General features: G+C 33.5%; 1 protein-coding gene across 1 annotated transcript in view; it reads right to left on the reverse strand.

Moving 5' to 3' along the window:
* Positions 1-15,625, reverse strand: part of CFAP54 (cilia and flagella associated protein 54) — a 117,393-nt gene that overhangs the window by 47,172 nt on the left and 54,596 nt on the right. The window contains exons 30-44 of the mRNA XM_056341897.1: positions 13,919-14,008; positions 12,866-12,992; positions 11,858-11,969; positions 10,751-10,899; positions 8,926-9,156; positions 8,340-8,476; positions 6,461-6,639; positions 5,544-5,771; positions 5,118-5,341; positions 4,886-5,021; positions 4,064-4,178; positions 2,875-3,027; positions 2,169-2,366; positions 1,153-1,240; positions 526-732 (exon numbers count right to left, since the gene is read on the reverse strand). Coding sequence (XP_056197872.1) covers positions 526-732; positions 1,153-1,240; positions 2,169-2,366; positions 2,875-3,027; positions 4,064-4,178; positions 4,886-5,021; positions 5,118-5,341; positions 5,544-5,771; positions 6,461-6,639; positions 8,340-8,476; positions 8,926-9,156; positions 10,751-10,899; positions 11,858-11,969; positions 12,866-12,992; positions 13,919-14,008 — 2,374 coding nt within the window. The remainder of the gene's footprint in view (positions 1-525; positions 733-1,152; positions 1,241-2,168; positions 2,367-2,874; positions 3,028-4,063; positions 4,179-4,885; positions 5,022-5,117; positions 5,342-5,543; positions 5,772-6,460; positions 6,640-8,339; positions 8,477-8,925; positions 9,157-10,750; positions 10,900-11,857; positions 11,970-12,865; positions 12,993-13,918; positions 14,009-15,625) is intronic.

Here is a 15,625-nt window from a genome sequence, read left to right on the forward strand (position 1 = left end):
ACAATACATTGAGGAACAGCTCAGAATTACATCCATAGTATTTTACCAGCAGTCAAGGAGTACTGGACAGAAATATTTATTGATGGTAGACTTTAATACAGTAATTCAAATTTCATTTAGTTGTAATTCACCAGAAAATGAGTACTTTAGGCAGTAAATCTGCCCTCAAGATACATTAATATTTAATACGTGCAATGACTTGGAAGATATGATATTTCAATTGAAAATCAATATGATGTAAAATCCTTGTGCTTATGACTTTTTATCATTTTGTTTTATCTCAATGATCTCTTCATATAATATACAGCTGCAATTATTATCAAAGATGAGCACTCAAGAAAAGGGAACAAACAATATTCTCCAAAAGAACAACTTTCTTCCTGAAAGGAAAAATTCCTCTGGTTTTGATGAGTCTTTTTTATAGCAACTCATTAGTATTTTCATTTAATTTCAAGTTGTCTAATGTCCTAGATGAGCAATTTTTTTAAAATATGAAAGAAATGCAAATACAGATAAAATACTTACTGAGCTATCTTAGCCACTAAGACTGCTGCGTGTAAACATCCCCAAACTCCAGCCTGAGAAAGAAATTTCTGACTAATATCGGTTGATCTTCCAACTGCAAAGCAGTCTGTAGCATTTTTTGGAAAATCTAACTCTTGCCAGTTGTTAAGAGCATCGGCAGTGTTGAGTGTTTCATCAAGGGCTTGACACCAATATTTAAAAGCAGCTCTGTAACACATAAAAAATGTTCTCATCATATTGCTGACATTTTCCAAAGTGGAAGATAAGACTCGCTTCATTTTACCTTATTGCCTGAGATACAAGTAATTCTGATTAGGTCAAAAACTGAAATACAGTTTCTACAACACAGAAAGATACCATTCCTGGTCAACAGACTTATTGAGATAGCAATAGATATTACTTCTTAAAAACACATAGAGATGCTTAATTAATTTGCTTAATTGCAATTAGCTAGCTAAGAAAAAAAAAAAATCCTGAAAAAAAGTCTCAAAATATAGCTAATAGTGAGTTAGATGAAAGGTTGTGTGGACTTGAGGACAGCACAAGAACTTACAAGACAGCTGGAGGGTATATGAATGCCAATTAGAAAATGAAACAATGCCCTTTTTTAGTCCAATAACTAGGTACCTTTTGTTTCCAGCATAAAAGTGAAGATTTCCAAGTTCATGTAGAGCCTGAGCCTTGAGGTCTCTTTGGTTGTTTATTTCAAGGATTCCTGTTATTCATTTTTTTAGCAGATTAGAAAAAAAATATTGTAACACCATTAAATCAGTGAAAAAATCTTGAACAAATTTTGCATGAGAAGTAGACCTGCATCAACATGTAATTCAATGCATTCATATTTTTGAAAGATTTATTAGGCTTTTACATTTTACCTTCAAATGTACAATTTCTTATTTCTACTAACTTTAAAAACAAGAGTAGGATATATTTATGGAGCTGTTTACCTAAGCTTTTGTATTTTTGTGTTTTCAGACCTCTCAAATTTCTTCCTCTTCAAGAGATAAACTGGGAAGCAGGCCATTGGCCCTGCTAAACAGCACTGGCTGCATACAGCACAGTAGCACTGTCCTGAGCTCATTTCTGGATCCCTTAGTTCAAATAAAACAAGTTATCCCATCTGTTGACCTGCTGCACCTCACCTATTTCATCATACAGCAAAAACAGGTAGTAGTGCTCAGCTGTATTAATACTGTATTACTACATACATATTAATACATCTGTATTACTGTATTAAAGCCATATTAGAATGTAAGATGGAAGCCAAGCAACTAGGTCTTATATTCAAATGCACAGAATCCAAAAGGTCTGTTTTCTAGGGAAAAAAAACCTATCATGGAACTAAAATGAATCTGCTAAACACTACAGCAGAATTTTAATTTGGGAATAATCAGTGCACCACCACTGAAGTAATGCTTTTTCGTAAGATGAGATAACTGTAGAGGTTATGAACCAACCAGTGGCTTGTTTAGGATCTAAAGCAGATTTTCTGAATCAACAGAAAGAAGGGTGTGTGTTTCTGGAAACCAGCTTTCAGACAATTATAGCTGTCTGATGGAGGAAAATAACACTGAAATAAACATATATGATAGGCAGAATGATATTACATCTTAGCTGTAAACAGAAATTTATGAAAAAATTACCAATTGTTTGTTCATAGGAAGAGATAACTACTGAAAGCTGTGACTGTGGTATCGGTTTACTCTCAACCATACTGGAGAAACTGAATTTTTCTTGAGAAAGATCACGTGGTGTTGGTAGAAGTATCAGTTCAGCTCCGACAGTAAATTCCAGCCTTCTGTTTGAAGAAGTATGACGGCCAATTGCTCTTCCAGCATTTTCTAGACCAGAAAAGTGATTTATATGATCAGTTTGGAAAAGCATTATACTATTTTCCAGCACCACAAATATTTCCACACCACATTACTCAAACATAGAATTCCTGTGGACCCTATTCTTATCTGGTTTCCTATACTATGATTCTGTCTTTGTGTCTCCCAATTAAACTCACTGGACAAAACTCACTGGTCAGTACAACCAAATGAAAATACGTGCTCTGTCAGAGAAAATAAACTCTTGAATATCTGCCAGTCAGTCCTTTGACAGAGGTTTGGCTGCAGACAAGTGACACAGCTGCATGAAAAAAAATGTATCATTTCATCGCAAGAGAGAAATCATAGGGAAACAGGCTTAGAGTACAGAACTTCATCTATAACTTCATATTCTATGTTTTTTCTAATTGTCAATAATCACTAAAATTTGAATTTAAAATTATATTCCTTTCACTCTTCACTATTTTGACTGCATATACACTTTATTAAGTGAGAAAAACTACGATAAATAACTCACCTTGTGTGCTTGCAAGAAATAATGAAAGTAGTTTTCTGCTGTGTCTCAGTGCTCTGCTGTGATATTTACATTTTTGTAGAGTTTCTCTGAAACATTTCAGTGCATTATTCACATCAAGAGGTACATAAACTAGGGCTTTCGCTTGACTACAATCTAAAAAGAATTCATAATTATGGAGAATAATTTTGCATTACATAAATATATATATTTTTTGTAAATCACCTTGCAAAACATACTTTTTAATAATTTCATAACTTTAAAACTAAAGTATATTAATGTAATCACCTTTGCATCCTATTGGATTATGCATTAAAGAAAAAATATTAACCATCAGGATCACTTCTGAGCATTTATATCTTTTCCAGTGTTACATTTTAGTTATCATGTGACATCTATATCCCCTGAATTCCATCTGCCCTGGGAATGCCTCAGCTCAGCTCTCTGCTCTGAATTCCAGTATCTGAAGTCTTGAAACAATTTTTTTACTACAACTGCTGATCCTATTTACTACAATTACTGTAATAATAGTAGTAATAATAGCAAAAGTATTTTAAAATTATAAAAAAAATAGTAAAAATACTGCATAATACTATCTACTCTTCTTACATACAGTGTTATTTATTGTTTAATAACTTTCCTCAGCTGAATTCAACACAAAGCTTTGTGTGCAATACATTGACATCTGTGATATGAAGAACTGTGATTAACAAACTTCCATTAAAGACTATAACATTTTAATCCTGACTGATAAGATCAACAACTGTGGGTAAAAGAGGTGTTTTGTCAATTTATAGTTCAGTTTTTCCGTTGATTCTATCGATAACAGTGCAGGCTCACATTAACTTCAGGGTATATTGCTGAACACCCAACAATACCAATGGAAAACTGGACCAAGACCACCACGCTCACTCAACACACTGTAGGTCACCTGGCAGGTGCATGACAACTGCTTTTCTCTGCTTTCAGATACAGCCTGAATATATTTGGAAAGGTCTTGAAAACATTAATTTCCATCCAAAATATCAAGAATAATAATCTGAAGCCAAACCTGAGTTTCTATTAAAAGAAACAGATTATAGAAGCAGTGGCAGACCTATGATAAGGAGGAAAACAAAGAAATATCCTGTTTGAAAAGAAGAAAAAGATACGAGGGAAAAAGAGAACTCACAAGACTGAAATGTGTTCTGACCTGTATAATCATTTCTCATCTCAGGATAGAAAAAGCATCCAGGAAAAATCCGTTCACTAGCAGAATGGGCAACAGGCAGCTGTAATTTCTGCCCTATGTAGTTTCTGCAACTCATCTAAAAAGCAAGTTTTGTTTCATGATAATTGGCAACTATTCAGAAATATCAATGTTTGGTGCTTAAAGTATCTAAATACTCAGTCATAGAACAAAACAAGAGGAGTGATTTACTAAGACACAAGTACCACTGTCAGTAAGAGGTGAAACATTCACAACACCTAAATATTGGATAAAATATATAACTGTTTAGTTGTTAATGAATTAAACTCGTATCTTATTTGGTATTTGCCATAATCATGAGCAACTCGTTGATGTTCAGCAAATATTCCACCTTTCTTTGTCTGGATAAATGCAGCTTGCAAAGAACCTGTCAGTAGGAGCAGTGTTCCAATGCAGAAACAAAGCAATGTCTTTGCATTTAATTTTAATTAATTGCAAAGATTGCACAATATCCAAATAAATGTTTTCAGGTTAAAAGAGCAGCAAAAAGAACTAACATGAATTAGATTTAGGATCATAGTATGGAATCGGTACATTATGCATGGAAGAAATTTTCTCTGAGTCATCAAGTGCAGACCTCTGCCACTGCTGGAATCATGTCATATAAGCCTTTTCATGCACTTCAATCAATCATGTTCATTAATTTATTATAATTTAATATTTGTGAACATTATAAAAAATCATATTAAATTAATCAGTGAAGGTACTTCTCCATATTTAGTTCACATTAAGAGTCAGTGCCCAAATAAGAAATCTATGGTTCACCTTATGTGCATTATCAGACAGATATTTCATGAAATGAGATTCATGGCTTTCTGGGCCACTGAATTGCTGTATCCTTTCCAGCAGCTTCCTCTGAGCATATACCAGCAGCGGACTCACTTGCTCTGTGTACCTCTCACTGAAAAAAAGCAAAGTATAGTAATTAAGAAAAATAACAGTCTATTTAACTATATAACGTTGCTTTTTAGTTTATATTAGAGTTGGTGTAACTTACTGTGTAAATATGTTAAATTGTACAGCTATGTGCACCAGTGCTTCCCACTTCTTCATTTGATATAACAATTCTATTGTTTTAAGAATCAGATTACATATCCATTTCAAGTCAACCACATTCACATCATCCAGGGGAGACTGTGGATGGAGATTAGAACCACCATTCTCATCCATAATACCTCCTAAACAACTGGGAATGCAGAAGTCTCCTTCAGGTTCCACAGTCTACAGTGAAGAAACATTATTCTACCTGTTATTTTCAAACTTGTTTTTAGGACAAATCAACTTATAAAGATTAGAAAATACGGTAAAGTACTAAAAAATTATTACAGAGAATAACTTGAACATATCAGAATACAATGCAAGAGAAAGAAAACTACCTATGTGATAATAAAGAGTATACTGTCTTAATAGAAATAAATTTTACCTTAAGAGACCTGCTTGCTTGTAGTTCAGTTATCATATCAATGATCATGTCTGATGCCAAATAAAATGGCAACCAGATAGTGTTTCTAAGCAAACTCATAGTAATGGGAAATATATCCATATGAGAATGTGAATGGTTAGCAACCAATTGTAATTCTTGAGTATAGTTCCAAAGTTCTCGACAAGCATTTTGAAGCAATGTCCAGTGGCCACCACGGTGAGCAAGAACCTATGCATACCATTCAAAATATAATTATACTTCAGAAATACAGAAACTAAAAGCTTCATTCTTTTCTTGCAAAGCTTAAGTAAGGTTTCAAAATTACAGTCTATAGATCATCCTTAATAACAGATCATTCAGTATTTAAATTTCTATAAAGCATTACAGAACATTGATTTGGAAGTTTACATAGAAGCACTAATTTATAATTGAATTTAATTGTTGCTTTTGGTGTGAGAATAAGAAATAAAAATTAATTCACACCACTTATGTGGATTTACTTGGGTTTAGAAGGATTTATGGGAAGAGAAGTCAGTCTGTATTTCCTTTTAATCACTGGTCCCCTTGTTTATACTACCGAGTCATTCACTAAGACCTGTAAATGGAAAGGTGAGCGTGCAAGTATTTTTAGAAAGATTTAACAAACATGAGAAGGAAAGTTACAAAGGCTAAATGAAAAATAATAATCTTTATAAACTAATACATCTTTGATAGAAGTATACATTATGATAGGTGATATCCCTGACATTTCATACATTGTACTCAGACAATTTGCAGAAGATAAGAAATCATTGCTTATTCCCCACTGAAGTTTTCCTGACATTTCTGAAGTGTGTTTTTTTTAATGTAGAAAGTAGGAAGTATTGTAAAGCAATGCTTAGTAATAAATAAAATGTTAATAAGAAAGTGTATCTTACCACTGCTCTTCTTAAATGCAAAAAGATTTCTGTAAAATGCTCTAATAAAATTGTATTTGACAGAAACTGGTTGTATTCTTTGGGTGAATGAGAGATGGATATTTCTGTATCATTTGCTGTTTGAGTTTGAGGAGTATGTGTTCCACTCAGTTTAATGCTGTGCTCAGATTTATCTGTACCTGAAGACAAAAAGTTCACTGGTTAAAAATCAGTTAACATTCTCGTAAAAATGAGGAAGATAATGTTATCAGCCAGCTAGGATTTTCCTGTGGCAGCTAAATACTTAAATGTTAGGAAATGCCAATGTTAAGGTTATCTTATTTATAAGACTATGATATTTAAAATATAAGATGCTTTTACTCAAGCGTTGGAAGAAGCAGGGATAAAAAAAAGTTTGAGCAAGATAACAATGTGTACTAAATAGTTTCCAGCCTCAAAGCCAAAATACAGCCTCATAAGAAGTTAAGTTTTAGAAAGAAATCACCATGTAGCAAGCTCCCAAGAACATTTCTGAAACCGAGGCCTTTTAAAAGGAGAAGTTAGGAAGAAGGGAAGATACCTGACAAATTATGTGGTATGTGTAGAATTGCTTCATTATTTTATTCAATACCAAATATCCTCCAAGGAAAACACAAAGATTCAAGCTTGTAGGATACAGTAGTATCTCAGCTAAGCTAATTTCAAGCTAAACGGTATTTGAACTCTATAGCAAACTGCACACTTCATGAAATTCACTCATTCATTCAGAATTGCTGCAAAGACTAGGAGGTAGTAAACAGTATTCTCACCAGTTTTCAACAAGTTTCAGTGACTTGTAAGCATCAAGAGTATAACTAAGCTTACTTTTATTATAACTAAAAGTAAGCTGTTGCAAAGAGAATGAATGACTTCAACTGCTAGTTTTTGTTACAGCTCCTTGGAAGAGGCAAAGAGGATGGCAGATTCCTACCTAAGGAAATCCTACATGAAATCATAGTCAGGTATGGCAAGAAAGTTCCCTGAAGTGCTGTTGAAAAGACCAGGCTTGTGATGTCTTCTTGAACTTATGGTGGCTAGGCAGACTCCTTTGCGTTGACTTCTATGTTATCACCAACATCTGAGGTAATCAAAGTCCTATATTTCACAGTTACTTACAAACAGGAGCCTTTTGGCTTGTGCTGAAACCTCAAAGGATGTTAGGGAAAATAGCTAGGATAATAGAACAGTCAAATGTGAAAGACAGAGAATTGAAGTAAAAGTGGTAGAAAATAAAAAATTGAACCTGAGGTAGGCTCTGCCACAGGAAAACCCTAGGGAGCAAGCAGTAGAGATGGAAACCTAAATTATTCTACTTCAGATTTGAAAGATGATAATAAACTTCAGTCCATAATTTTAAGAAAGACTTACAGAACCATCCAGGTAATTATTGACCTGTTAGGAAATCTATATGAAACTAGAGACCAATTAACAACCACAGAAACTGATTAAAATTATCATTGCATTTAAAATAATCTGCAATGTTATCAATTTAATAGGTCTAGTAGCATGGCTTCTGCAAACCAAAAGCTGTATCACTAATTCATTAGAATTTATAAAATTGTTACTAAAGTATAGGATAAAGAATAACCAATTGATTAGAAGTAACATATTTATCAATACAGTAAACACTGTTCAGAGTTAGTATAAATGCCCCATTATTGACTATGACTTCTTTTATATTACATATGCCAAAAAGAAAAAATACAGATACACTTAATGAAATCCAGAAACATCTCTTTAAATTGGCATGAGTATTTTTTCAAAGGTGATGTGGAGAACTAATGGTGGAGGTCAAGACAGAATTTAAGAGAAGGTTAAAGTTGAAACTGATTCCAGTTGTACACTCATTAAAAGTTCTTACAATTTTGTTTTTCAGTCACTCCTGACTTTTTAAGGATAGGTGGTGTTGGTGTTCTCATGTTATTCTCTATGGCGTCTCTCACCACTACAGTGCCAGAATTATTTAATGAGAATATTTCAGGATCCAAAATATTGTAACTGCAGAATGGGAGAAAAAGGAAGAAAGCACAAAAAAAACCCCAGATATCATAATAAAAAAAACTTCGATATATATGCACACAAAATTAATTTTCTCAAACGTGAGTTTTGATTACTTTCCAGCAGCTTTAGGAAGCACAAATAATGAAGTATTAGGAATCAGAAATAATGAAGTATAGCCAAAAGTTATAAGGAAACAAAAAATAGCATAATATATTCTATTTCAGAGGTTTCATCTGACCAGTCAATGAGCAACCACAAATATGCATGTCACCAGTCATTTGATGGAAAGCAAAACTTGTTACATAGTAAACCAATTTGCATTTGGAAGCTGAACTGTTCATATGACAAATTGACTGATGATACTGTAATTCAGGTCTGTTTGCATTAATGGCAATAACAGAATAATCTATATTGATAGCAATCACTGATAATGCAATAAGATATACCTGTCCAGATACTGTGAACCACAAATTCCAATGTTATATTGCTCATTCAGTTTCTTTTTAAGTAAGTTGTAGTGTGCAACTGCCAGATAGATATTCATCTGAGACCTCCAGGGCATTTCTTCAAGACACATGTGATGAAACTTCTTTCGGTTTAAGTAACTACTCACAATTGGTTTCAGCAGTACCACCAAGGTGTGACGAGCTACTTTTTGCAACTTTTCCTTGTATTTCCTAAACCAAAATATATGCAGTAGCAAAAAATGAAATTGTGTTTTATTGAAGCTCTAGAAAAGAAAATCATGGGAAAGATACACAGAAATATCCCATTGCATAACCACATACTTTTATTAACTCAGAAGCACATTACACATTTCAACCAAAAGGATTTTTGCTGCAGTCAAGAAAAGCAATTGTGCTTTCCCTCTTTATGTACACTTAATACACACTAAATCCTATCTTATATTTTATGCACTTCCATAAGGTATTTGTCTTAGTACTTATAAAAAGCTTAGCTCTGTGCTTGATGTTATTTGTACCTGAATCATCCAAACAGATTATTATAGTGAATACAATGTGGTTCACACAGTCTGTTCAGGAGATGGAGGGTTTACTATTATACTGTAAATTTCAATCATCCTTTTTATTGCTGTGTTTTGGTAGCTAATCATCCTCAGTGTGAAGAAAACATTTCATTTCAAATTTGCATGCCTGGTTTTAATTTCCAGCCATAGAGTTTTTCTATGTTTCTCTGCCAGATCAAACAATTCTGAATTACCTAGCACATACAATGCTGTAGTCAAATCAAGTATCTTTTTTTCTTTTTTATAAACTTTAAACTGATTCCTTTATCAATATAAATTGTTATTCTGCCTGTTTCTCAACTTTAAAATATGGGCAGAACAGTATACCACATACAATGTTGATTACATTATGCTGCAATATTATTATGTAAGATACAAAAGAGTAGCCAAAAAAGCAAAAAGCCCAGGATAAGTTAAACAGCCCCACTGAAAGCCATGAAAATCATGGTAAGGTGTGTGGGGGGGTTCTGTTGAAGTCAAAAATGGGATGGTTCAGATAAATATTTAGATCATAGTGTATAGAAGACTTTTCTTACTTTCTTTATTTAAAACACTTCCAGACTCAGTTATGTGATTGCTTATATTCAGATATTTCTAGTTTTTTACTTGCTAACTGCTGGAAGCATAAGTGACCAAAGTACCAGGTAATAAGTACTAAAAATTCTTTTAGGTTGGAAGGTACCATTATTACTGACTTAACCAAATATATAGAAATATTTGCCAAAAGAAGAGGTGAATGAATTTTCATTTGTTTTCATCAAGAAACAGTTTTTTGAAAGCTACAGAACAGATAATCCAAGAAGACTAGCAAAAGGATGACAAAAATCACTCTGAAACTACCTGAACATCAAGAACAAATAAACATTCTTTATTCATTTCTAACAACCAAGCTCCTCAACACAGTGTGAAAAGCATATAGTATACAGATTAACAGCTTTTCCACCACAATGAATGCTCAAGCTAACACAACTGAAATACAGTCTTGGATTATTAATACAAAGTCTTCAAAATCATCAACAGTTTTTTTCTTAAATAAATATGAGACAGATTATGATCTCTTGAGTGGAAGCCAATTTTATACCAAACAAAACCAGTAAAAAAAGTAAATGGACTGTCCACAAATTCATCCCTCTGATAGAAAAAAGTTTTAAAATACACTTCAAAATACTTAATATTAAATAAACTAAATTTCAGTTAAAATACTTTTGTCCTGTATATGAATCTGACAATTTATGTTCATATACCTTTGTGCTTCTGGAGACTGCATTATGTTTGGATGTTTCATTAAATACTGTCTAAGAGTCTGTCTTTTTCGAATAGGACTCAAGGCTTCTTTTCTTGTTTTCTTCAAAGCTGATGCCTCTGGTTCCTTTAAAAGTGACGTCTCTGTATTCTTTAAAAAAATCTTCCGTTAAAATCTTAAATATACTTCAAATACTTCTTTATACCTACATTATTAATTACTTGAGGTATACAGCAGTTTGGGTTATGCAGGAACAGAACAGAACAGAAAATAAATTCTGGAACTGTTTGTCAAAATAAGACAGCAAATGAAATATTTAATATTCCAGAAAGCTTTACAGTCTTTTTGAAGGTATGTATCAAGTGACTGACACTAAGAAGTCAGTCAGGTCCCCAAATATTTTCTTTCATATACCAGTGTTTTTCATCTCAAAAATAATGATAGTTCTTTTCCTATTATTACAAAAAGTAGAACTTTGCAATACAAAAACTGAGACAGAAAACCCTTTCCCTAATCTATCTCAGATGCTAGCAGTATTGCAACATTACTAGAGGGTTATAAGGGAGAAAACTCTTCCTCCAAAACAATACAAATCCTTATTATACTTGCTTTCCAAAAAAAGAAAAAAAATATTTTAAAAGAATTCTGAACAAAAAGTCTTTATTGTGCAATTAAAATATCTGCACAAGGACTTAATAATGAACAGCTACTCATGAAAAAGTGTAAGTACAACATACTGTAAAAAATGCCTGAACTGATATCCTTTTCTTAATGTGATGGTACCCAAGGCATTTCCTACTAACATACTGGGGTTTTTTAAAGGTAGCTGATGAAAGGCAATCTTTCATTGATTTCACTGATGCATTACTCTGACTCATCTTAAATTCCTCACAATTGTTGGCCTTCCAGATAAATCCCAGATCAACTTTTCTTCCTGGTATCAGGAGTGCAGAGGTGAGCTGAAGACTAGAATTTGTACCTCAGATTTTTGTAATTACGCATATCTCTAGCTGAAGGTTTTATGAGACAGCTTTTAAAAATTTACTTTTGTGCTTACAGTATTGCTGCCTAGTAAAGACATACATAACTCCTTAAAAATAAAACTCACTTTCTGAAATTCCATAACTCCTATAGTGTATCTATCCATGCCTTCTGGCAGAGTGGGAGAACTTGCTTCTTCTGTTGAAATTCCATTGATAGAGAGAAGGTGGTTGTTCCTCCTGACAAAAAACATGATCTTAAAAACATCATCATCATCATCATCATGTTAAACTCCTTTCATAGCTAACGGGTTATCGTTAGGAACAGGTATAGCACATGCAATTCCTATTTCATTAGGAGTTTTAAATACAGCAAGTTTTCTGTCCTACTTCTCCTTCAGACAATAAGGAAGTGCTCGCTTTCAAGGTTTATTACAGAAATCTGAATTTATAGGTAACAACCCTCTCACCTTCCTAACTCCTAGTAAAACAAAACAGTTTGCTTCGTTACCCAAATTCTACTATGGAATTCTGCAAAGAACTTTTCCATGTCCAATTTTTTGGTGTTTTGTAACAGCAGTTCCTGTTCCCTATAATATACCTTCTCTTCATTGATTATTTGCATTTCAAATTTTAGAAATATTGGTGAGCATTTTTAACAAAGTTGTAGTTAAATTTCTTTGGGATCCTTTTAGGTAAGTATCTACCATTTGATTCCACTTACCTTTTAAGTACAGAAATTTTTTTAGACACTACAGTAGGCCCTGATGAGTTTGCTTTTCATTTAACCCAACATACTCTAAGTTATCCCCCAAATGGCCACATTACCAAGTGGTGTCTGTGAAAAGGAAAATCCTGGGAATGGCTAATGGTAGGCTAATGGGGTAGGAGTTTTGAACAGACAGAGCTGAGGAAGAACCCTCCTTGTGTAATGAGGTCACAATACAATATTTTCTGTAGCTATATAACCCTCTGTTCATGGAACTTCTGCAGACTAGGAGCCATCAGAACGGCTCCAGATGGGTCTGCTACCGGGTAAAATTTAGTTTGTGCTGTAACTGTGACACTGGTAAATCTAAGTAGTAGTTTTTCACTACTGCTATAATAGTAGTAATATAAATGAGTAATAACTATACCTTTTCAAGTAAACTTGCACATTGCTTGCCCATTCCAGAACACATTGAAACTTCTCTTCATTCAGGATTTTGTGCAAAACTTGAACAAAGAACTCAAGAAATCGTGATTTCTTTCTGAATTTCATCACTGCAATAAAATAACAGATAATTAACACAGTTTTTGTAATTATGCTGCAACAGGTTTCTGAATTCAGCTATAATTATAGCTATGTATGTCTCAAAGCATATATCTATGTCATGTTGCATGCTGATGAAGGCAAGGTATGCTGATACTAAAATCAGATAGGTCACAATATACAATAACAGTTGTTAAATACTTCTTGTGACCAGGCATACAGAATCACAAACTCACTCTATTTACACTCCTAGAATGACAAACATTCTAAGGACTGAGAAAACAATTTTGGAACTATTTCTGTATTATGCAGTATATAGTGAAAAAATATTTTATAACAATATTCAACATGCCTGTTTTTCCACATGCTGGAAAATCCTGAAAAAACAATAAAGCAAGTATAAATAAAGCATCCTATTCACTTGGGTTGCTCTTCTCAGTGACAGTCATATTACTGTACAAAATCACAGTTCTCATTGCAGCAGTGGAGCTGTGATGTCTAGATTTTAGGCAGCTTTTTAATTGCTTGCAAACTGCTTTTACTGTTTGGCTGTCTTTGTAATTTTTTACCATCAAGAAATAAATAAAGTATTTACCCTATCTGAAAGCTATACTAATTTTACAGGCTAGGCTCCATTGTTATTTTGAATACCAGCATTAAAAAAAAATATAAGGCAGCGGCAAAGGCCACATAACAAATCTTAAATCCTATTTCAAAAACGCAGGTGTACTCAGACTTCCATGAATTCTTTCAGTAACATAATTTAACATGGAAATGGGGTACCTCAATTTAAAAGAACATTCAACACAAACATATTCATGAACAAAATGAAGAGAAATTTTCCAAGAGCTTATTCCAAATAAGTAGTAGATGGCTTTACTGGAAACATTGTGAAGTAAAGAAGCCTTTACATTAAAATAAAAAATAATTATCCTACCTTCTCGATAAGCACTGTTTGGTGTCCAACATGAAATTACAGGGTAGAGGAACAAAGGATCTTCCTGTCCTGTAAGCTCTAATCCATGAGCTACATCAATAACCAAATCAAAAACATTATGACAGGCAGTGACAGTGTACAAATAGAACCTCTACCTGGAATCGTAACTGAAGACTAGAAAAAGCCTTTAGCACAGAGTTTTCTTTTAGATCTCTCACTGTCAACCAGAAAGAAATTCAAAAGCTTGCTCTTTTCTTCTAACTTAAGTAGCTGTGCCACTTAAAACATGAAGAGCTTATGGATGTGACTGATGAACTACCAGCTGCTAGAGTAATGAGCAGGATGTCTGGAGTTCATCAGAGGTCTAACAAAGGTCCATAAAAATTATCTGTGGAGGAGGATGTGCAGTAAGGACATGTCCAAAAATGTATTTAAAGCTATACAGCATGAACAAAACACATGATGCTACTGGTGACTAATGCTTAAATACACGCTCGGCATATGGATAGCATAAGTAGACAAAGGAAATTTTTTCTCTTCACCCAAATATTTATATAAATATATGCATACAAATGTATTTATAATCTATAAGTAATATATTAGATATAGGTGTAAATAATACACACAATATATAAATATAACTAGTATATATAATACATAGGAGAACAACAACTTGCATTCAGGCTTCTGAGAGTTAAACACAATGGCGTTACCAGTTGATGAGCAGCAGAACAATGTGACGTGCTAGTTGCTATTTTGCCTTAATAAAGAAACATGACCCACAAATTTTGTGCTTAAGCAAGTTTTGTGGTTGAGAAAGATCAATGCAGCTAGTCCATGAAAAAAGCAAGGTTAAAAATGCACTCTGGAACAACCAGCTGCGATAGTGGATCAATAGCAACACCCTCCAGAGGCAGCAGTCAGTTGAAATCTGTTGAATGCAAATAATGTCCAATTAAATAGGACAGCCACCAGGACAAGGCGGGGGGGGGGGCGGGGATGTATTTTCTTTTTCGGACGAGTCACACCCTTTATTAGTACTCTCTCATCTTTGACAAGTTAAAAAATGTATTGCTTCAAATAAGCATTTTCACAAAGAATAATACCTCCCAAAAATTTTTTACGGGAAAACATCTGAAATTTCAGAGTTCAAATTGTACTGTGTATGAAATATTTTGGTTTTCTCAGTTTCTTATGAAAGGGGCAGATTCAGCTCTTCCATTTTTCTCATACAATATCATCAATGGAATGCTAAGTGTTGATCTACTTTCAAGGATTTGCTATGACAATATTTTTTTCCAAAATATTTTTAACAGCATGCCCTACAGGTGTGCACATTGTCCTAAACCCCTTATACATATTTGTAAGGACAGCTGTAAGACTTATTATTTATTTTGTATGGCTCAACAAAAGATTTCCCTTCACTTTGTATCCTGAAACTTATTGATGAATATGCTATTTCAGCAACAGAGCAGACTTCAGACATCAAGTATTTGCCAATTACTGAAAATGTGTTTTTCTCTAACTGGTGAACCCATTAATTTAACTTTCTATTAAGTAAGAATGGAACATCATTTTATTAAGTAATCAATTTAATTTTCAATTAACTTACAGAATTCATTCATTCTGTAACTTGTTCTGCAGGAATGTAGGCATCAGTGTCAGCAGCAAAAAACGAAGTATTAGTACACAGACCAATGGAATTTT

The sequence above is a fragment of the Falco biarmicus genome, chromosome 5 (assembly GCF_023638135.1).
Source record: "Falco biarmicus isolate bFalBia1 chromosome 5, bFalBia1.pri, whole genome shotgun sequence".
Taxonomy (NCBI): domain Eukaryota; kingdom Metazoa; phylum Chordata; class Aves; order Falconiformes; family Falconidae; genus Falco; species Falco biarmicus.